Below are 24078 nucleotides of genomic sequence, written 5' to 3'. Positions count from 1 at the left end.
AGAACTAAGTTCTTTTTTTTTTCCTAAATTATAAACTGATCACAGGGAATTCTCTGGGAAGCCAAAGTGTGGTGGAGAGAGAGGTAGCAAAGCTGTAGCCAGAGTTACTGCAGGAGTCTAAACCACCTGTTCCTACAGCCTTGCAGTAGGATGACCTAATTGGCCTGGGTTTTTATATACCATTTCTATTTTACGATGGAGTACTGCCATGTACAGCCAATTTTATAATTGTGTTGGATGAGGCACCCAGTTCTGCATGGATAAAGTCACATGTCACTTGGTTTCACTCCTTCCTCACTCCTAACGAGATCGAGTGCTTAATTCATGCTACAACTTGGACTTGGTCCACATCTCTATCTTCACTGTGCCTACAGGAAACGAGGGGGCTCCTTTAGAGTTTCCTGGGAGGACTGCCAGTTCTCCATGAGTATATTTAAAGCTTAAAATTTGTTTTTCCCATCCTTCCTGTAGGATATCCGTGTTGGTCAGCTTTCCATGGCTCTGACAAAATACCTGAGAAAAAACAACTTAAAGGAGGAAAGATTTATTTTGGCTTGTGGTTCCAGTGGTTTTAGTCCCTGGTCACCTGGCTTCATTTTTTTCTAGGCCTGTAGGCAGAACCTCATGGCAGGAGGGTGTGGCAAAGGAAACTCAAATGAGGGCCAAGAAGCAAAGAGACAGAGAAGGACACACCCCCAGGGACCTGCTTCCTTCAAATAGTCCCCACCTCCTAGTTTCTGCCACCTTGAGTTGGCACCACTAGCTGGCAAATGTACTTTCATCACATGAGCTTTTGGGGAATATTCAAGATCCAAACCATAGCAATCACCAAGGCCACCCAAAGAATCCATAGGCTCCACAATTTTTATAATCACGGTTATTGCCCTAGTGATGTCAGAACCACTTGATCTCCCAACACTTTGCCCTCCTACTACCTTCAATGGTGTTTTGGACAATCTTACTGCCACCATCTTTCATGATCCATCATTTGCCCTCATCAAGGAAGTGAACTCTGAATGGCTCAAAAACATGACCCACCTAAACTTTGAGTCCCATTTTATGAGTTGGTCTCCTGGGGCCACTTCCAGCAACAGTCCTGGATCAGTCCGAACACCAATAGAAATAAATGCGGCATTCAAAGTAGGATATTCTGAAGGCCGGGACAGAATTGGAAACCCAGGGCTGTCAGCAACAGAGCTGCGATTATTCCTAGAGAGGTTTTGGGAGTGGAGAGGTTTTCAGAATTAAGAGTCAGGTAGGTAGGCTACTTAGACAGGGGCAACACCTTTCAGTAGAAAACAGCCAGCCTAAGACAGCCTCACAGGGAGGAAGCAGGGGAATAAACACCCTGTCCTCTCCTGCCTCCCCTCTCCCATCTCTTGCTGAACCCCTGGTTATCTAAAGGGCACAAGAGCTCTACCGATAACAGGGCACACAAGTCGACCTCCGTGGCAATGCAGAGAGCAGGTGGGGAAACGGGAAGAATGGACCCAGAGACACAGGCAGGAGAGATCTGGCCCATCACATCAGGTCATCAGAAAAATTTCATGGGATAACAGGCTCAGCAAAGTGCCTGAAGTACACACTTGTCTCTTGGCATCTGAGAATTGGTTCCCCTCTCCGTGGACACCAGAATCTGCGGATGCTCAAGTCTCTTATGTAAATGGTGTACTACTTGCCTATGACATACACATATTCTCCTGTATACTTTAAATCATATTTAGGTTACTTACAAAACCTAATACAATGTAAATACTATGCAGATAGTTGTTACATGGTATTGTTTAGGGAATAATGACAAGTAGAAAAGTCTGTGCATGTGAAATAGAGATGCAATTTTTTTCTGAATATTTTTGATCTATGGTTGGTTCAAACTGTGGATGCAGAACCCGAAGATATGGAGAGCCAACTGTAGTAAGAACTCTCAGGTGAGCAGGGCATGGTAGCCCACACCTGTAATCTTGAGTTCAAAGCCAGTCTCAGCAACTTAGCAGGGCCTAAGCAACTCAGTGAAACCCTGTCTTAAAATAAAATACAAAAAAAAAAAAAAGGCTGGGGAGGTGGCTCAGTAGTTAAGTGTCCCTGAGTTCAATCCCTGGCACCACACCCCCCCCCTCCCCCCCCAAAAAAAACTTCCAAATGGAAAGAGAAGGTCCGAGAGGTGAGGCTGACTGCTCAAAGACACATAAATAGTTCATAGCAAAGCCAGAGGAGGAGTCCCAGGAATAGGAGCTCTCTCTACGGCCCCTGTCTTCCCTACTATGCCAGGTGGCTTTGCTACTGATGTGAGATAGTTCTTTCACTCTGCTTCTCCTCACGGAGTCCCCATGATGCAGTCTCTCACCATGCCTTTTTTACGATGGCATGTCTATTTCACGGTGTTAGCAGGTGTATTTTCTCATATCTTTTCCAAAACCTCACTTTTTAGATACTGATGTGATGCACTACTCAAGATTTCAGTAGACAAGCCCCTTCTTCCACTTTCAATGAACTTTTCCATTCATATGAGTCCTCTTTCAATGTATAGCAAATTAAAAATACTAAAGTTGAAAGAAGTGGATTCTAGTTCTGGATCTACCACAAGATAAGTGTTTGACCTGTGGTTCAAACTGTGATTCAGCAACAGTCCTGAATCAGTCCGAACACCAATAGAAATAAATGGGGCATTCAAAGTAGGATATTCAAACTGTGATTGGTTCAGACTGTGAATTCAGAACCTGCAGATATGGAGAATGTTTGGGATTTTGTTGTTGTTGTTGTTGTTGTTGTTGTTGTGCTGGGGATTGAACCTAGGGCCTTGTGCATGCAAGGCAAGCACTCTACCAACTGAGCTACATCCCCAACCCTGGGATTTTTTATGTATAACCACTAGAATATTGGGGCTGGGGATGTAGCTTGGTGATAGAGCACTTAACTAGCATATGGGAGGCCCTGTGTTCTCTTCCCAGCACTGCAAAAATAACCATAAATAAATAAGAAACATTAGAAGAGGTAATTTTTCAGGCTCCCCCTATCACCAAAGCTCTCCAATGATTTAAAAGAGGAAGAGGAGGCTGACCCCTAGTATTTACATTGTATTAGGTATTGTAAGTAACCTGGGCACCATGTCTAGTGCTTAACTCTATCTCACTGAATCACCATGGCCACCCTATAAGATACAATGACACCCATTTTACAGATGAAGACACAGCAGACAAGTGATTTTCCCAGAATCCATATCTTGACAGAGTCCATATCTTAACTATCTTAACAGAACTCAAATGTGTACTTGGACATCTGACATTGAAAGCCAAACTATAAACTAATGATTTTTTTCAAAATGTGGTCTCCAGATAAGCAACATCAGCATCAGCTGATGAACTTTTGGGGGACATTTAAGATCCAAACTGCTGATGTACAAGAAATGAAAATTCTAAGGCCTTATCCCAGACTCCACTCCTGACCTCTGGGAATAGGACTCAGAAATCTGTTTAACAGGCCTTCCAAAGGAATCTGCTGCACTCTCTCAAGTGTGAGATCCCCTGTTCCAAACCATTATGCCCCTGTCTCCTCTCACCCCCTATCATCCATGTGCCTGTTCAGACATGAAAATAGAAACACAGCCCCAGTGTCTTTCTATACATATACCTAATCTTATCTCTTGTAGTTTAACTTTTATTTTGGAAAACTGCTGATATGTAGAACAATAAAGAGATGAGAGAAATGAATTCCCATATACTATCTCCCAGCTTCAGCAGTTATCAACTCACAACCAGTTTTGTTTCTTCCATTCCCAACTAGCCCACCTCCCATTATTTTGAAGCAAATTCCAGGCATCAAAAAACTTCGTCTGTGAAGTAGGTATTTTTAAAATAAATGAACAGGGTTTTGTTTTATTTATTTATTTGTTTGTTTATTTATTTATTTATTTATTTATTTGCAGTGCTGGGGATTGGATTCAGGGGTGCTCTACTGTGGAACTTTATATCCCAGCCTCTCCCCTCTTTTTTTCTTTTTTTACTTTCCTTTGAGAAAGGGTTTCCCTAAATTGCTCAGGCTGGCCTTAAACTTGCAACTTCCTACCTCAGCCTCCTGAGTAACTGGGATTAGCAACATGGGCCCCCATACCCAGTTATATGGAAACTTTTAAAAATATAGTCATAATGCTGTTATCATACCTAAAAAGTTAATGATCATTCCTGTCAAAATCCTGTCAAGTCTTTCACTGTGCCCCATTATTATTTTTAAATGTGCTAATCTCATAATTATTTCCATGTAAACATCTCATGAAGATTTGCAAGGTATTCTAACGTTAAGGTGGTGATTTCAGCTTAGTAGATGGAACAGGCATGAGAACTGTTGATTATAATACGGGAGGGAATACAGGAAAACCGTAAGAAGTCAGAGACATCAGCATTAGATGCTGAAGCATCATATAATGGACAAAGAAAACCGGGATGCTTCCTAAAAAGAGGAATAGTCGAGTGGAGTTTCCAACATGAACCAGAAAAATTACAGTAGTTTGTTTTCTTAGTTCCTTTTTAAAAAATCCAACAAAAAGATAATCTTTTCATCAATTCAAAGGTATTCATTGACTGCTCTTCCAGAGATGAGTTAAGAAAAACACCTAAAATAGAGACTCTACTTTCCATGATCCTTCTGAAAGTCCAGGGCTGTAGCTGAGGCAAGGAAAGGGTAGTTTGGGAGCATTCAGGAGGAAGCATGTAAGATTCAGCCTGGCAGAAAGATGTCCGAGCTAATTTTGAAAGACCAGGCAGATTTCACCAAATGAGGACAGATGGAAGATGCATATTCTGGGTCATTTAGTGATGCTGTATGAAATGGCAGAAAGCAAAGAATGGCTTGTTTGTGGAGACCTGAGTTTAAAATCCCAACTCTTAGATTACAGGCAAGGTGACCTTGATCATGTCACCTAAGGTCTCCAAGTCTTGCATTTTTTTTTCTCTCAATTGCATAACTAAGATATTATCTACTTTGGGATTTGGGAGGGATCCCAATACATAACTGATATAATTTATGCATCACACTGCCTGGTAAGTTTGTGATTATTTATGCTTGTTACTGATGTTATTGTTTTTCCAGGCAGACGCAGGAAATGTAAGACCTTGAAGAGCACGTGGCACAGATGGTGTGATATGTATGACCTGGAAAGTGCCTTGAATGCAGATGTAGCTGTGCTTACCTAGAAGCACACCAATGCAGTGTGTCAATGTCACAACAATGAGATGTGTGCATTTCATAGGAATATGTGTACAGGAACCAGGGCTCAATGTCAGGACTAGATCAAGATGCTTAGCCTTGCAAACTAAACTAAAGCAACACCAGAGAGCCATCATACTAGTCTGCTCAGGCCATCATAACAAAATGATTCAGACTCAGCAACCTAAACGGAAATTTATTTTCTCTCAGTTCTGGAGGCTAAAAGTTCAAGATCAAGGTGCTGTCAGGATTGGTTTCTGGTGAGGCTTTCTTCCCTGTCTTGGAGAGAGCTGCTTTCTCACTGTGTCCTCACATGGCTTTTCTTCTGTGTCTGAGTGTGTGTGTGTGTGTGTGTGTGTGTGTGTGTGTGTGTGTGTGTGAGAGAGAGAGAGAGAGAGAGAGAGAGAGAGATCAGGAGAGAGAGAAAGTAATCGGGTGTGTCTGCCTCTACTTATAAGGACACCAGTCCATACAAGGATCAGGGACCCATCCATATAACCTCATTTAATCCCAGTTACCTCCTTAAAGACTCTCTCCAAATACAGTCTACATTAGGGGTTAGATTCTGACATAGGGATTTGGGGAGATTCAATTCAGCCCATATCAGCTACTCCAAGCCACTGAAGAACTTCAAGTAGGACGTCACCTGACATGATTTCCTTTTTCAGTAGCTGAATCATCCACATTGTAGATGATTGAGGTGGGGAATGGATGGAGCAGAGATTGGCCAATGGCAGCTGTAGGAAGTGGGGCAACAGGGATGGAGAGAAGAGAGAATTTACAGGACATGGCGGTGAACTATTTGGAGAGGGAGGGAGGGAGGGACACAGGAAAGAGGAAGAGCAGTCTCTGGGGTTCCAATCTTGGGAGAGTGGCTGGCTGGTTGTGCCTCAGCATTGATAGAAGAACAGAGATGACTTGTTCAGTTTTAGGCATGTTGGGTAGCAAGGCTTGTGGGACACCTACGTGGATGTGCCTGGGAACCTGGATTTGCAAGAGAGCTGGGCTGGATCCCGAGACTGAAATAGTGCAGCAAATTTCAAGTGTAACCACAGTTCACCTGAGCACCTATTCTGAACTGAAAACAGTCCACATGCTGCTCTGCAGACCTTTCTAGATGCAATGTGAAGGCCTCAAACAACAATAGCCTATCAGTGGCACCTCAGCCTAGTTCTTGCCTGTTTCTCTAGGTTGTCACCCAACATTCCTCTCAAGTGCTCTTCCTCCAATCCCCTCACCACACCTTACACTACTACTCTCCTGCCCTTCCTGTCCCCACCATGTTTTACCCCTCCAGCCAGCCTGTTGTGACTCTTCATCATCCAGTGTGACCCCTTGCTCAGCGATCCCTCTGCCACTTCTCATTACATCCTGCCTTTCTTCTCCCACTTCCTGCACCTCTCTTTGCCTTTTATTCCATCTACATCTTATTTCTCCCCTAATGCATACTCCTCATTTTCTCCTTCCTGTACAGTTAACCATGGTCTCTATAATGTGGATCCTCTCTGAGGAGGCTTTCTCATACTGTGCATGTCCTGAAGTTTTACCTCCTGCATTGTCCCCATTCGATACCCACTCCTCTTCACCCTCTTGGCCCTCGGCCTGTCTGAACCTCTTTCCCTCTCTGCATGTGCTTCCCCATGTTCTGAAGCACTCACACTTCCTTTAACTCAAGACCTGCTTACCTCGTGTGCAGTAGGCGGAAGAGCCCAGACACAAACCATCTGGGTCTATAGGTGAAGGGAATTACCCAAGGCCTAAGGTAGTTCAATGGCTGAACCAGGATGAGAAGTTGGCCTCCTGGCTTGAAGTCCAGGACTCTGACACACCTGGGGGAAACGGCGCAGTGGGGTGGTTAGATCCACAGGACCCTCGCTCTCTCATCTCACTTGGGCTCCAGCTGTAGCACTGTAGAACTTCTCACCATCTCCTGCTGATACAGCAGGAGAATGAAAAGCTTTCCTGATCCTCCTACTCTAAGCCAGGAGTCCTGCTCTGGTTTCTAGGTTTTGCAGTGGCCTGGGAAAATCTCTACCAGGCCCATTTTATACCCAGTCAAGGATTTTGAAGGGACTGATGTATAAGAGAATCAGATCAAATCTTCTGGGGTCAGCTCAGCCCAGCATGGCTCCTCCTTGGGTCTTAAGAATAAGCCTCCAAAAATCAGAGTTTTTGTCCAGAGCAGGGAAGAGGTATGCTATAGGAAAGAATGGCTGAACACTGGGCTGTGGGGAGGATGGGAGCAGTGGAAAGACTGAGGTCTCTATGTGAGCTCCATGTCACCTCTCCAAAAATCCTCCCCCGAAAAAGATTCAATTTCTTCCATTGCACCAGCATTGCGAGGGGTTAAATCATAATGGAAATGGGGCCAGTCATGGGAATTCAGAAGATATGTTTGCATCCTACAGAGGCCTATGTGGGGAGTAGGGATGAGTGGGTTTCCAGGGGTCCTGCCTGGCCCTGGAATAGATGGGGTCTGGGCCCTCCAAGGACAGAGCTGTCTAGGGCAAGCCCAATAGGGTTCTGAGATGGCAGAAGCCTGCATTTCCCACAGAGCTGCTGGGGTTCTGAGGGCTCAGAACACAGGGGCCTTCTTCATCCTCCGTGATGGGGCAGGGCATCTCTCTGGGATCCATTTTTTCTTGTATCTAACATTAAACCCACCATAACAACACTTTTCTGTTTCCTGGAGTTGGCGATTAGAACCCCAAACTAAGAATATAAAGATACGAAGCATCCTGTATCCTAGAGAACCATTTGGGGACTGATACCCGACCCTAAGATAATATTGAATTATCTCTGCAATTAGCCACTCATCCCCATCTGTAAGAAAAAGTTGGAAAAAGAAGGAAGGAGAGAGCCAAGAAATGCTAGGCTGCTTCTCCCCACCCCCATGCCACCCCCCACCACCAAAAATAAAAGAAAAATGGGGAGGCTCTGAATAAATCACTTCTAGGGATTAAGGAGGAGAGAAAAAGAGAGAGATACAGAGCCAGGAGAGAGGCAGCTGAGGACCAGCCTGCACTCCCACCATTGGGTTTGGCTGGGATGTGTGAGTCTCCCACAGGTGAACACACACTCCAGAGGGAGCCAGGCAGAGCTACATCTTTGGTACAAAAACCAAAGGCAGAGTCAGGCATTGTAGCTCACTGGTAGAGTATTTGCCCAACACATGTGAGTCCCTGAGTTTGAGCCTTAGCCCCACAAAAACAAAATAAAATAACAACAAAACAAAAAAACAAAGTCGGAATCCCTAGAACAAAGTGGATGTGAGATATATCGATGTGGGGAAATATGGAAGAGATCAAGCCAGGCTGGACTGCCCATGTCAAGGTCCTGTGCAGTGGAGAGTCACCACCCTAGGACTTGAGGCGTGCCCCACAGGAAGGCCAGCAAGTGGGCACCTGCCACCGGGTGGGAAAGCAAAGCCACAGTGAAGGGAGAGGGCTACAACTGTTAAGAGACCCTCATGTTCTGCCCTCCTCCTAACCCCATCACCTCAGAGAGGTAGAGTCATGATAAAGTGGAGGAAATGACTCAGAACCAACTGCTCTTCTCCCAGCAGGGAGCCAACACAAGATTGTACCAGGAAGGGCGGGGAGGCGGGTCTAAGTCAATTTGGAGATTGAAGATTTGTAATTGAATGGAACTGAATCTGTAGGTAACTGAAGTGACCAGGAAATTATGAGAATGGTCCAGGTTGGTCAGTAAAGGATCTTGTACACAGTGGAAGGATACTTCAGCAGGCACTGCTGAGGAATGATCACACACAAACCAAAGTTCCACGTTCATGCCTCAAGGCACTGACATCTTCAACCAACTACTTTCCCCCAGAGTTACCTGGGCCTTCCCTTCTTTCTCTTAAGTTGCCCATACTATGAGGATGGCAGTCCTGCAGGATCTCTGTTAGCTGAGAAGCGTTTTCCAGTGGGGGACTGAAATCTCACAAAAGTGCATTTATGGTCAATATTATAAATGTGTTAGACCTGTCAGAAGTCATGCGTATAAAATGCACCATGCAAACTGAGACAAGAAAGTCTTTGTTCTTAGATGGGGTAAAAATTTCACATTTTAAATCAAGATAGAAAAGAAAACACAAAAGATAATCTGTGCTGGAATAATTGCCAGAGTTGTTCACTATTTCTGATTCTATTTCTGGACACTTGTCAACTGATATGGAGGTAATTGGAGCCATGTGATTTGCTTTAGTCATTGAAATGTGAGCGACATGACACATAGCACTTCCAGATGGGAACCAGGGCACAAGTCAACATGTTCCTTTTCCTCTGCTTCCACAATCATGGAGGATGAGCCTACTTTGGCCTGGATCCCTGAGTGAGGACAATGAAGAGAAGTGCCCCAGCTGATACACATGGATATGTTGCACCTTTGTCTTAAGCCACAGTGATTGAGAGGGATGTGTGTTACTGCAGCTTATCCTGGTCTCTCCTGACTGATTTTTGTGAGCAGTCTGACAATTGTCCATCACCTTGCAGAGAAATCACACCCAGGTATGCCGTGCCCCTCTACCATCAAGCATGTAGATTATTAGGGTGACCTTGGTCTTGCAAGACAGACCTGGTCTGTCACATACAAGATCATCAATCATCAAAATTTTGGCTAGGAGGACACAGGCAAAAGGGGTTTTATAGAATGCACCCTATTAAGGGAAAGGGGTGGTACCGAGCAAGAAAGGGGGCACAGAGGCTGCATAAGGTTAGGGGTGACCTGAAATAATAGAAGGAATTGACCCAAATTCTCTGCCCACATTTGACAAGGAAAAACAAGGAGATAAGTGGCCACACACCTAGTTCAGGCATAGTAGAAATTGGCAGGCATGTGACCAAAGGTCATGGCCCTTCTTTTCAATTCTTTTAAGTTGCACAAAGGATAGACGTGATCTAGGATTGGTTTGGAGGCACATGAACAGATCAAATTTTGCCTATTTGTTGTAGTCAGCTTTTCCATCACTGTGACTAACAGACCTGACAAAAACAATTAGAGGAGGAAAAGTTTATTTGGGGGCTCATGGTTTCAAAGGTCTTAGTCCATAAAAGGCTGGCCTCCATTCCTTGGGGCTCGAGGTGAGGCAGAACATCATGGCGGAAGAGTGTGGTGAAGGAAAGCAGCTCAGGACATGATGATCAGGAAGCACAGAGAGCTCTGCTCAGTAAGCACAAAATATAAACCCCAAAGGCATGCCCTCAGGGACCCACCTCTTCCAGCCACACCCTACCTGCCTGAAGTTATCACCCAGCTAATCCCTCTCAGGGGATTAATGCACTGATTGGGTTAAGGCTCTCAGAACATAATCATTTCACCTCTAAACTTTCTTTCATTGTCTCACGCGTGAACTTTTGGAGGAACACCTCATCTCTAAACCATAACACCTGTCTTCAGCTGTCTGGTAGGAAAAAGCCAAATGCCACATTCCAGAATGCCAGGGTGCCTAGATGGTCTTTGGCCTCCTTGGTGAGCAAACCTGTGGTCTTGCAGGTCATTCAGAACTTGGGTATAAACGGCAGATGGCCAGCCTAGCTATCTCTGTTTATTCTTTTCATTTTTGTAGGATGGTGCCAGCAGCTTCCCACCTGTCTTGGATCCCTTTGGGAACTGACCTGGGGCCCCCTCCCTGTCAGTACCACAGGGGTCCTGAAAAGATGGCTGGTTCTAGCAGCAGTCACTTCTCTGCTTCTCCACTGAAGATCCCCAGGGTCTTCCCTAAGAGTCAGCATTTGGCTGGAGCCTCATGGTTAGAAACAAATAGAACAAATCTATCTTGCACTTCTCCCTGGCTCTTGGTCCTAAGGTCTTGGAGAAAGCAAAGGATGACAGAATGAGGTAGTTACAGGTGAGCTCAGGCCTGCCCCCTTCCTATGCTAAGCTGGGTCTCTCTGCTGGGTCAACCCCAAATCTTCCAAGTAGGTCCTACAGAGGCCAGTGCCTTCTTTATTTCTCTTCACAGTCCATGAAGACTGTGACAGGTCTCTGCAAAGTAGTGACTTTTAACAGGACCTATAATCGCTCAGAGTAAAAAATGTGCACACTGTTGATTCAGTCCCTAAGCTGCACGCAGGGAGAAGAATGCTGTTCTGGAGCCTCAAGGAAAGCAGCCAGGGAATGCACAGAGCTGCAGGCCCAGAGTCTGAAATCTAAGGGTGACTCCTATTCTGCCTGTCCCAGCTGGGGGTCCCCAGCAAGTCAGTGAACTCCTGATCCTGAATCTACACTTGGATATGGGAACAATGATGTCTGCATCTAGGCTGTGGTATAACATATGACAGGTCTGGGACAGTGTCTGGCATGTGATAAGCATGCAGCAAATCAACTGTCCTCTGCTGAAGCCGCAGAGGGACTGGGATGGGGAAGGGTCTAGCACTTAGACCCTTTCCCAGGGACACTCACCTTGAGAAAAGGTTGAAGAAGGGTTTTACAAGGGAAATTATCTTCTGTTTGCTCACTGAGGACAAGGGCCCAGAGTGTGGCAAAAGGGATTTAGAGAAGGATCTCAAGTGGGTGATGGCAGAGGTCATTTCTGGGTGCATGGAGAGAGCAAAAGGAGAAGATGCCAGCCACACAGGAAAACATCCAGGCCAGCTGTCAATGTCCATCTTGATCAGCAACCAGACCAGCAGCCTCAGCATGGATGTGACCCACTGTGACATGGACCGTACAAACCTCACTGAGGTCTACTTCCCACCTGTATCCCAGCCTAGGGTCTGGTGATCTGGATTAGGGCCACAGCACCCATTCTCAGCAGCCAGAAGCCGTGGAATAGGCTTGTCCCCAGTTCTGCCTCCAAAACTCGGCAGCAACATTCCCATTACTCCAGTGCTAGCCTACGGGCAAGAGATCAGGATGAGGGTAGAGGGTCCCATGGACCAGTTGCATGGGTAGTAGGGAGAATCACAGAGGATGCACACAGTGTAGGCAAAGGCCAAGTGGACTGGGTATCTGCACACATGCACACACCACCTAGGCCAGTAATCAGACTTCCTGGGGTCAGAGTGAGAGCACTCAGGCCAGGAAAAATGAGGAAACCCCCTAGAAAACCTTTCCATCACAGGGAGCCGCCCAAAGAAAGAGATAACAGCTGTGAGGTTTACCCATTTTTATTTTTTATAAAACAAGCTACAAATAGTTTCCCTCCCACCCTCCCTCCCTCACAAAGGAAAACCATGCAACACGGCCTGTGCACAAATGTGAGAGAGAAGGTGGCTGGGAAGAGTCTGCATTCCTACAAGGAGGCGCCTTCTCCGTGAGCGCATGCTCCCTCCAGCCAGCAAATGAGGCTGGGGTCTCCTGCAAGGTCCATCCAGCTCCAGCATGCTGTTTTCTGGTTGAGGTTGTAGGAGAGGGCTTCTGTTTCACTTTACCAGGTCAGGACAGGGCCACTGGCTGTCCCCGAGACAACCTCTATGACTTTCTTCAGTACAGCAAGAACTTTCTCTAGCCTGAGACCCCATCAGATCCAGTCCCAAGAGGCCACACTCCTCCACTAGGGAGTGCTTTGGGGGTCAATGCCTTCCGGACCCAAAATGGAAAATAGTTTGCCAAGACAGGTGCACTTATGGAATGGAATACAAGACAGATCCACCCAGGATGAAATACAAAATGAGGCCAGATGGCCAAGAGCAATTGGACGGGGGCACCAGTCCTGGGCTACGGTATGTGACAGCCCTCACTGTCACCACATTTGCCCATGGGAAGAGGTGCCAAGTATCCCTTGCAGCTCTGAGGGCACATCAACTGGGCAGAGGAAGCTGCACATCTGCCCCAAGGGCTGGGAAGCCCATCTGGAATCCTGGTGGCATTCTGGAAAGGTATACCTGGATTCCCATAACTGGTCATTGCTCCTGCCCTTCTGGGCAAAACAGAAGTTGAACACCCAAGATCTGCTTTACTTCTGGAAATGACTTATAGGCCTGGGAGCTTGTGATAATCGCTGAGGACCACAGTGGGAGGAGAGAGGAGGTAAAAACGCAAAGTGACCTCAAGGATGAGAGCCACGCTCGGGAGCCTCATCTGCGCGTGGCAGGAGAGCGGGCACCCCATTGCAGGGCAGGCTTTCTGTCTTCTTCCCTGGGTTTCTCAGGTATCATACTAAATAAAAGGCCCAGCGGTACATCCTTTTCTTCTTCACCTCCCTCCTCATGCACTACACAGAGTAGGTGCTAAATCCATATGGAATGTTTAAACTGACGTAATGCAAGTCCTCAGAGGATAATTTGCTCAGTGAATCACTAAGATACCAGGGTGCCCATTGATCCTGGGCTCCCTGGGGATCTGGTTAGCAGGAACACTTGGGCCATGTGAGAACTGGGGCCTGTGATGACTATTCACATCATCTGGACTTCCCTCCTCTCCAGGGGCGATGCCTGTCTCTCCAACTCAGCCTCCCTTGAGGAGGCCAAGGGCCCGGTGACTTGCCAAGTTTGGCAGCTAATGGCATGGGGCAGTACATTCCTCCCACCTGATGAGAGCCAGTGGCATTTGCAAAGCAAGTGCAGAGCTCTTGTCCACGGACACACAAGGGCCGGCCTCCATGGAATCTGGGTTGGAAGAAGACAGAGTCCTAGGTTCTAGATAGGTGGACTGAAAGTCCAGAGCACCCACAACTGGGAGAAGGAGGGGAAGGAATCAACAGCAATGCCAACACCTGTACAAAAGAACTATACAATTTACATATATATTTATATACAGTATATAAATCTCTTTCTTCTCAGTCCCAACAACACCCCTCCCCCCAGTAACCTAAAAGTTGTCAGTAGCAGATCCAAAAACTTACGATGAGAGAGAGAGAGAATCAAGTCTTTCTTCCCTTTCCTCTTCCCACTTGGTATTAGATATTGGTTGTTTACAGATGAAACCAGAAACAAAACACGCAAAGAAGAGTTATTAAAAGTGCAAACATGGTAGGCACCACTTATGTTACACGGGATGTTGCTGGCCACGGACCGCGCTGAAGGTTAGTTAGGTGTCTGGTGGTCCATCTTGCCTCCTTGGACTTTCCACCGCCCTTGATCTTCTGCTCCTCAGACAAGGCGTCCTACTGGGAGGGGGAAAGGAGAATGCAAAACAGAAGAGGGGGAGAAAAATTAAAAAATTAGAGTGGGATGTCTGAGAAATTCAGCTACGTCTATCAATTTCCCCCACTAGGGTAGCTCCTTCCACCCGCTGTTGGAGATGGACTGTGGGTGACACAGGTGGCTTAGACTTGCAGATAAGCAGTTTGACAGCCCATCCTTTGCCACTCTGAGGCGGCCCAGGTCACCTAGAATGGGTCCAGCACTCCAGAGACCTTGGCTTTGCCTGGGGAGCAAAGGCTGGGGGTGCTCTCTGCAGGCATCATACCACCCCCAGAGGCCAGCCTGTCAGCCTGGGGCTGGGGAGGAGATGGCACGTGATTTATCCTCTTAGCACTGACCATCTTTTTTTTTTTTTTTAAAGAATTTTAATATTTATTTATTTATTTTTTTTAGTTTTTGGCAGACACAACATCTTTGTTTTTGTATGTGGTGCTGAGGATCGAAACTGGGCCGCACGCATGCCAGATGAGCATGCTACCGCTTGAGCCACATCCCTAGCAAAAATTTTGAGAAGGAAGCCCAAGTCACTGGGCCACTGGTGTCACCCCTGCTGTGCCATCAGCGCTTCCTGGGGGATCCACAGAGAAAGTAGAAAGCTCAGAAAGGAGGAGACTTACTGAATGGGTTTGAGCCTGCTGGTTTCCCCTGGGGGAAGCTGTCAAGGCTACCTGCAACAAATAGGAACACAGGACACTGGAGTGGCCTTGACCCCGAGAACTGGGTCAACTTCTATACTGGGTCCTTGCCCTCTATGACCTCAAATGAAGGATGAACTTGGGATACAGCCAGATATTGTCTGGCTGCACTTCCTGTTCTGTGGAAGCCTATGGCCACATGCTGCCTAGGTGAACCCATTGCTGGTCAGCACCTTTAACCAAAGTCACTTTTTCCCTAAGGCCAAGGCCCTGAGGGGCCCCCTTTGGAGCCTCCTCAGCTATTAGCCCAGAAGGGTTTTTGTGTTAGTGAATGTTTTTGTGTCATAACCTCCTTGATCTTACTTTCCAGATCACTGGAATGTCAGAGACAGAAGGAATCCTGGTCTTTCCCTTGACACATCCGGAGGCAGAAGCTCAGAGTGGTTGAGTGGTTTATATGAGTCCAAGGCCTGTTCTGCTCACATGCACTCTTCCCCCTAGGTGCCAAGCAGCTCTGGAGACAGGCTGTGCCTACTCCTGCAGGACCCTGGTCTCCCCAAAGAGAAGCAGGGAGCTGGGGAAGCACACGAGGTGCTGAGCCATGCTGAGTGGCCCTACGCACGCCCCCGAATGCCTCTGGATCTGCCCAGAGAATGGAAATTAGGACCACAGATGTGCTGTTTCTGTCCGGCCTCCTTCACAGGATTGCCCTCAGGGTTGACTGAATTCTTAGGGGAGAAAGTGTTTGGGGCAATGTACAGTGCTGTAGAATCTAAGCCCAGCTGTGGGTCACGTGACCCCATAGCTCGATGTCCCCAACATTCCTCAAGACCTGAGAAAGAGACAAAGCACAGGGTAAAGGGGTGGGCACCATGTACACACTGGCATATCCAATGTAGCAGGAGAGGACATCAACAGAAATATACAGGGACAGGCCCAAGGCAGATGGGTGGGAAGGGGAGAGCCAGGCTGCCTGGCCTTAGATCCCGTCCTTCCTCTGCTCCAGCGGCTGCTCCTCTCAGTGGTGAACAGAAAGATCCACACACAGAGAGGAGGCCAACAGCAGTCCTGCACCAACCGAGCTGAGACTCAAGACACACAACGTACAGTCAGAAATGTGCCATTGAATCCTCAGAGCAACTTTAAATGATGAGATAAAATTATCCCCACTTTCTGATGATAAAACTGAGACCTGGAGTTGCCAAGTAACTACCCAGGATGGCACAGCTTTCAGGTAAGAAAAGCAAACTCAGACCTGGATCTCAGCCTCTGGCACCATGCTCTGGCCCACCAGGCAGGGCAGGGGAGGGGAAAGGCTGAGCCCAGGGGCAGGTGACAACCTCAGACAATTTAAAGAAAGAGTTGACATTACTGGAACATGGAGGCACTAGTTTTCCTTCTCTTTGCTCACAGAATGGTGACAATAATCCTGGTGAAAATGTTCCATCATTTGGAAAAGGCCAAGACAGAGTTCCAGCACTCAGAATGTCTGGCTTCTTCATGCTGGGCCGAGAATTCAGCTCTTTAATCAGAGATCTGGTTGGTGAAAATAGCCATGTTCAGGGGACATTTCCAAAAGTCCCTCAGACCCCAAAGTATACTTGTTCCCAAGCCCAGCATCTGGTCCCCACCCCTCTTGTACCCACTCCTAGCATGCAAGCCCCTTTTGTCCCACCAGAGGGCACCACATGACACCATATGACAGGGGCAGGGGCTCCATTCCCTGGGATGGCTACAAACTATGGACCCAAGTGGCTTTTCTTCCACCCACAAGAACAGCAGGACAGGAGAAGCTGGCTGCTGCGTCTTGAGCCCCTAGGTGGGCTCCTCTAGTACTTCTACTCTCTTTTGTGTGTTCACCATGTACCAGGTGCCGTGCTGTTCCTCACATGCATTAACTTGTTATATCCTCACACCAAATCCATAAGGAGGACACTACTGTCTCCATTTTGCACACGAGGAAACTGAGGCTTAGAGAGTTTAGGTGACTTGCCAGAGATTACAGAGCTAGTTAAGTGGCAGAGCTGGGATTAAGAGCCAGACCTCCACTCCTCTCCTAGGCCTAAACAGTCATCCATCCTCCTGTCTCCCTAGTGAAGTGAGGAAGCAGAAAGATACATTGAGCCATGACAGCTGCAACCCAAAGCACCCTAAAGGCCTCTGTGGGCATAGCTGTGAGGATGACTTGAAATTAAAACCCATCCCTGACTGAATCGGACCAGCACTCCCCTAAATACTGTGTTGTGGCCCAGAGTCTTCCCCGAATGTTCCTTCAGGTGCTAGGCATCAACAGGGACTAGGAGACGTCTGGTGCCTGGACTACCTTCTGAGGGTCCCCTGAGCTCTGGGCACCACATCAGGCCTTCTCTTGGCTTCTTCTCTGGTTGCACAGAACAGAACTCCCAGCAAGGGAAGGAGACCAAGAACAGAATCAGTCAACCTGGAGGTGCTCATGGGTCGACCTGGGGTACCACTAGTGCTGGACTTCTGCCTGTGCTGGACGGGGTCTTTCCAGCACTGGACTTCTGCCTGTGCTCTGTGAAATGAGCAGATTCTAAAGATATCTGAGCACAACACTGTCACAAGGATCAACCCCCTCTCCATCCATCCATTCATTTGACAAGGATTTAAGGAATTGCTACTAGTTGTCATAGGCTAGAGGTCAGGAATAGAAAGGACAAGAGTCCATAGCCACAAGGAAGGAATCATAAAAGTAAATGGCAACCCAGTGTGTTAAGTACTATCGGCAGAGGCAAGAATCTTATGAAGAAGAATATTAATATTGACCTTTTATTCTGTTCCTTCAATGTCTTGGGCCCTGTGATACATGCTCTCACTTTGTCCCATTTAATGAGCACAACAGCCCTAAGAGGTAGATATTATCATTATTCCCATTTTACAGATGAAGAAACCAAAAGCAAAATGGTGGATTAATATATATTTGATAAAAGAACTGGTCCATGGCAAAGGCAGGATTGGAAACTCTCATGTTGTATTGTGACGTGGAAAAATGGAGTACGGTGGAAACCAGAGAGCCATCATCATCAGATAGAATGTGCCCAGAGTGAGGATGTCACAGGCCAGTCGGCCTCAGAACCAGAGCCAGAGCCCAGCTATGGAGGAGCAGGTCCCAAGACTGGGCTTCCTGTGGTAACCCAGGCCACTTTTGGGGTTTACATTGACAACTGAGGAACAAGGAGCAGCTCTTTTGTCTTCTTATGCTAAACTTTCCCTAAGTCATCTCAGCTTTTCCATTTCCCAAAAGTCTGTATCCCCCAGATCTATCTTCAGTGCAGACCTTTCCCCTGCTCTATAGACCCACTCAGGCCTTAGGCGCATCCAACAGGATCTGTCCAAACCATACCCTCCTCCTACACCCACTTTCTCTGCCTTCCCTGTTGCCTATCTCAGTGAGCAGTCCCACCCTGTAGGTGCCCACACTGATTGTTGGCCTTGTGTCCACTCAGTCACCAGTCCACCCACTTCTCTTCACCCGCCCCCTGTGTTTTTCATAACGAGGTTCTCCATCACTTCTTGCCCAGACCATGCCACACCTCCTCTTGGGTGACCCTGCCTTTCTTATCTCCAATCCATTTCCCACAGTGCAGCCAGAATAAAATTTTAAAGCAAAACTAATTCTGTAATTTCTCTGACTGAACCTCTTCAATAGTGCTGTGGTTTAGATGCGAGACAAAAAGCTCATGTCTGAGACAATGCAAGAAGGTTTAAAGGAGAAATGATGGGTTACGAGAGTCCTAATACTCTCAGTGGATTGATCCTCTGATGGGATTAACTGGGTGGTGGCTGAAGGTGGGTAGGGTGTGGCTGGAGGAGGTAGGTTCCTGGAGGCATGGCTTTGGGTTATAGATTTTATATCTGGTGAGTGGAGTCTCTCTCTGCTTCCTTATCATGTGAGCTGTTTCCCTCTACCATACTCTTCTACCATAATGCTGAGCCTCATCTCAAGCCCTGAGGAATGGAGTCAGCCTTCTATGGACTGAGACCTCTGAAACCCGGAGCCACCAAATAAATTTTTCCTACTCTAAAGTTGTTCTTGTCAGGTCTTTTAGTCACAGCAGTGAAAAAGCTGACTAAAACAAACATCTTCCCACTACCCTTATAGCATCTTTCCTGTGGATGAACGAACTCTCCAAACTACCTTGCCTCTTGTCTCCACTCCCTACAGTTGGTATCGTCTAATGGACTGAGTTCCAGCAAATGAAATATGAGAAGAAATGTATATGTCATTTCCAGGACTATCCCATGAAACTTTCACATGCACTGTTCCATGTTTACTATATCTGGTTGACTGGGAATAGAGGTGACCCCCAGGGTGACCTTGGAAGCTACATGATAAAGATAGATACCAAAGTGACCCCAAGAGTCACTCTCAGCCTGGACTATAGAGTGATTACATGAAGCAATCCCCACTCTAATCCCTCCTCCTACCACCCCCCCCAACACACACACACACACACACACACACACACACACACACACCCCACAACTCTGAACCATGCTTCACAAGACACGGACGGGCGGACAGACAAACAGACACACACACACACACACACACACACACACACACACACAAAATTTGGAACCATGCTTCTCAAGACAAAACATTTTCTAAGTGAACCACATGACATGTGGGCGTGCCTACTTGTTACTGCAGCCTGACCCACTCTAATACATTCTCAAAGCACTTACCACAATACACATGAATACGTAATATCTGTCTCCTCAGTAGACTATGTCAGGTTAGGGACCTAATTAGTCAATTCCACCCCTGTATCAATCATCTAGCATGAAGCAAAGGATAAAACAGCTTTGTTCAATAAATGAATATCTGGGGTCCCTTGGGGTCCCTTGTCTGCCTACAGCAAGAACCAGAAGACTAGGAGACGAGGGGAGAGCACTCACCTTCTTTGCTGACACCCAGGCAACCCTTCAACTCAGGCAGTGAGATAACCTTGTCCTTGTTCAGGTCACAGTAGTCGGTGAAACGCCGGGCGCATTTCTTGGGCTTGGCTTTCTTCTTCACGTAGCGCTTGAAGGGCTTCATCTCCCGCTTGTTGATGTCATTGCTGCTGTTGCTGTCCAGCTGACTGAAGTACCAGTGCACCACTCGCTCCTCCAGGGTATGGCTGGGGTCTGGCTCTGAGAACCTGGGCCATGGACACACCCCACCCCAGAGAACACCAGTCAGGATCTTGTAGGAACACCAACCCCACCGTAGTTTTCTCCAAGATGGCCAGAAGCCAGGGCGCTTGCTGTGGTTTGAGTGTGCTTTGTCCCCGCCAAAACTCAGGTTGAAATTGGTTACCAATGTAGCTGTGTTGGGGGATAAAGGAGGGACCTTTAAAACCTGGAAGTGGGACCTTAAGAGCTCAAGGGACTGGATTAGTTCTTGTGGGAATGGGTTAGTTCTCCCGAGGGTGGGCTGTTCTATGCTTTATAACATGGGCCTGCTTCCATTAAGCTTTCCCCCACGAGTTGAAGTTGTATGAGGCCCTCACTAGAAGCCCAGAAGGTGCTAGCACCATGTTCTCGAACTTCCAGAGCCGTGACCAAAATAAATCTGTTTCTTTATAAATTACCCAGTCTCAGGTATTATGTTATAGCATCAGATGGGCTGCCACAATCAGGTAGCCATGGCTCCTCCAAACCAAAGATCTCCCAGGGCTTCTCTTTCTAGGGCAGAATCAAGTCATCCTCTCCAGCTTGAGTTTCCAGAATGGACAATTCTTTTTCTAGGAGTCCCCAGGTAATAAGGTCCCCTCAACACATGAATCCACTCCACCCTTTACTATAGCTAGGATTTTCCTTATACGAGATGGATGCTCAAGACAAATTGGCTGGATTGATTCACCCAGCTAGGATACAAATTGTTCTCCTCCTGTTAGAAAAAAATGTTCTTCTCACATAAATTTTCCTGCTCTGACGTATGCAACTATGGGAACTGTTCCTCTGAGTATCCACCCACACCCAGTGTCAGGCCAGGTCTGAGAAGGTTCCCAAAGAGGGAGGTATATCCCTAGCCTCAAGCTGCTCACTGTGTCCATGAGGCAGAGCCGAAATATGAAAATAAGCTGCAACAATTCAATGCCAAGTGTCCTGTTCCCATGGTCCATCACAGCTGAGTAGCAAGCACAACAGGAATTGAGACAAGGAGGCAAGGGGTAGAAACACAGGGACTCTAAAACCGGTGTCTCCCACAGTTGCTGGGGTGAGTCTCTGGTTGGTCAGGAGGTCTGAGACCTCATGTTAACCAGCATTTCCAGGTGATTCTGCTGAGGAATAGGACAGGGTGACCAGGACACATCCTAGTATCCAAATGCACAGTAATGACCACATCTTGCACAGCCCACATATCTCTGGTAACCGTGAAGTTACAAGGCCTGTGTCTGTGTGTAACTATATGCAATAGTCTACCCTTCTATTTTGTTTATTTATTCATACCCCCATCTTTTCCCCCAAAAGGAGTCAGGGTGAAAACAAATATTTATAATTTTTAAAACCAATGATGGATCTACTCCAGAGGGGTTGGCTGGAGTCTCTCACCAGAAGAACAGAGACAGACCAGTACCCTGGGTCCCGTTTCCAGAGCTCGACACTGAGTTAATGTAGGCTGTCCTGTGTTCAGATGCCCGAGTAACTTGCCCTTGGAAAGGGGAATAAGGCTGAAGTTGAGAAATCCCTACACCCAAAATACTTAGTGTTCAGGGCACTGGAACACTATGTGATGGAGGGTTCACCGGGATCCCAAACCACAGGATCAGGAACTTCCAGTGACTCTGAAGCTGTAGATGGTAAGAAAAAGTGTTCAAGACACTTGCTGATGCTCTCTCCTCTCTGGGGCTTGTCAGTGTTTCCAGAAGGGAAGGGATCATTTCTGATCACTCTCATGTGAATCATCCAGCAAATCAAAATCACTCCTGCAAACACACACACACACACACACACACACACACACACACACACACACACACACACCTCCCAAGTGACCTCAAAGTTCAAGGAAAATGCAGTTTCTTTGTGGGAGGGGGCAGCTCGTCATTCCTGGTAGATGCCCATTCCTGCTTCCTACTTAGGTGGATTTTGTCCTTGGGCAGGTCCTCTTGGGCATCCTGGTCTGATTCCAAGAGATCACAATTAACAATCTGCTGGCAGGACTTCACCTTGACATTGAGCTTAACCCAGGGTGTACCTGGGGAGGTGTGAGGAAGCCATGCAGAGCAGCCACCACCCTTGACTCTTGGGGACTCTGCTATGGCTGTCATGGAAACCGGATGCGGGAGGTCTTTGAAGCAGGTATAAAATTATTCAATACAAAACTCAAAGTTTTTTTTTTTTCTGCCAACATTGTGGAGTTTGTATTCTTCCTCTACATGCCCGCAATATGTACGCTCAAGATGGCCCCTGCAGTCTGCACCAGTGAGCAGGCAGAAAATTCTCTGTGAGGATACTCGGGGTGCAGGAATGGGAACACCCTACCTGCCCGGGTCTCCCCAGTGCCAAGGAGGATTCAGGCTGTGGAGGGCACTGTGGGACCCCTGAGGAAGGCCCTCTCAGCAGCAGGCAGTCAGGACCTTCCCCCTCGGTCCCTCCTGCCAGGGAGCCATGAGAGCCCAAGGCAACAGCAGCTCTTCCTTTAACCTTTAGGCTCGGCATAGCGTAATGTCTACCTAGAGGCTGGAATAATAAAGCCTCAGTCGCTCAGACGGGAAGGGATGAGGTCATCCCACCCAGAGGCCCTGCCAGGGAAGGCTCGCTCCCTCCAACACATGTTCCTGGGCTCCCGCCTGTCCAATTTTCAGCAACCCCATTGATAGAGTCCCACCCCCACCCCCCACCTTCCTCCAGGCTGTCCTGCAGCAAGAAGCGGTTCTTCTTCCCAACCGCAGCCTCTAAGAGTTACCTTCCATGCCAGAGTGATCAGCTGGCCCTTCCTGCTTCCTGTCCTGTCCTCTTCCTGGGAGACTATGGTACTGCTCTCCTCCCGCCCATCAGGAGCAGCCTGGGTGATTGCTGAGCAGCCCTGATGTCCCACTCTGGCCTACACCACCCATCCCGTGCGGGGCCCCTGACTGTGCGGCTAGGCTTAGATAGGCAGGGAGCGCTTCCTCAGGAGAGGCCCTCAGTGGCCCTGCCAAGCCATGACCCCATGGTCTGCCCTATGGGGCCTGAGGGTCCTGTCTCCATCCCCTTCCTTCCAGGCTAGCATGAGGCTCTGCTTCTGAACCCATTTGACCACCAGGCCCCCTCCTCCAGCAACAGAGCCCTCAGTCTACCTGTGAGGCTGGGTGGTGTTAGTGTCACACTTGGGAACCCAACACTTAGGTCAGGTCAAAGTTCAAGTACTTTATACCAAGAACTTCTTAGCTTTGGGTCCATGTGGGGATCAGGGGCCCATCTACGAATCTAAACAAAGCTATATATAGGCCTGTTTCTAGAAAAATGCACCCCCCCCAGAGAAGTCTGCAGATTTTAGAGGATTCATGGATTCCCCAATGCCCATCCAAAGTCCATGGGCTTTGTAAAGAACCCTCGGTCTAGAGGAATGGAAATTCCAGCCATGGCTCCAAAAGAATACGTAAGCAGGTCTCTTCAGGAGGAAGATGGAAACAAAAGACAGTACCTGGGAGGGGTTTGAACAAAAACATTTTTAAAAAAAGAAAAGTAAAGAAAACTACTAAAGGCATCTGATTTAGAACTGTAAATCAAGTTCTGGCTTGACAATAGACGTAAGTCACAAACAAGGTTGACAGCAGGGAACCTACTATAGTTTATACAAGCTCCCACTAAGACTGAAATCTGTCAAGAATCCTGCCTCTCTAACCTACCAGATTCTGAGATTTTTCCTGGACAAGGGCTGGATAAGGATGGGGTGGAAAGATCTCCCTAGATTCTCCAGAGTCTTTCAAGTCCATCATAGACCGTCCATCATAGACTCCCCACCATTTATACCCACTGATCAACCTACCTTTTTCAATTTTCTGGAAGTATCCTTCTAAAACATCTGCAGCGGACACTCGCAGCTTTAGGTTGACACTGGCATTGGGTTAACAAAACGTGCAAGTTTCTTTGGCTACGGTGTGGAAAATACACCTAAATCATACCAAATTTCAGATTTGGGAAGACCGTGGTTCAGG

General features: G+C 47.4%; 1 protein-coding gene across 6 annotated transcripts in view; it reads right to left on the bottom strand.

The window, feature by feature from the left end:
- Positions 1 to 13874: 13874 nt before the first annotated feature.
- Smoc1 (SPARC related modular calcium binding 1) overlaps positions 13875 to 24078 on the bottom strand; it is a 157299-nt gene continuing 147095 nt past the window's right edge. For 4 of the 6 annotated variants that reach the window (XM_021724838.3, XM_021724840.3, XM_021724841.3 and 1 more), the window contains exons 11-13: positions 19847 to 20091; positions 14906 to 14956; positions 13875 to 14251 (exon numbers count right to left, since the gene is read on the bottom strand). In XM_021724838.3, coding sequence (XP_021580513.2) covers positions 14235 to 14251; positions 14906 to 14956; positions 19847 to 20091 — 313 coding nt within the window. In that variant the 3' untranslated portion in view covers positions 13875 to 14234. The remainder of the gene's footprint in view (positions 14252 to 14905; positions 14957 to 19846; positions 20092 to 24078) is intronic. The other 2 variants (XM_021724839.3, XM_078050127.1) reach the window with 2 other exon arrangements.

This window comes from Ictidomys tridecemlineatus, chromosome 5 (assembly GCF_052094955.1).
Source record: "Ictidomys tridecemlineatus isolate mIctTri1 chromosome 5, mIctTri1.hap1, whole genome shotgun sequence".
Lineage (NCBI taxonomy): Eukaryota > Metazoa > Chordata > Mammalia > Rodentia > Sciuridae > Ictidomys > Ictidomys tridecemlineatus.
This window is presented reverse-complemented; position numbering and strand designations above follow the sequence as displayed.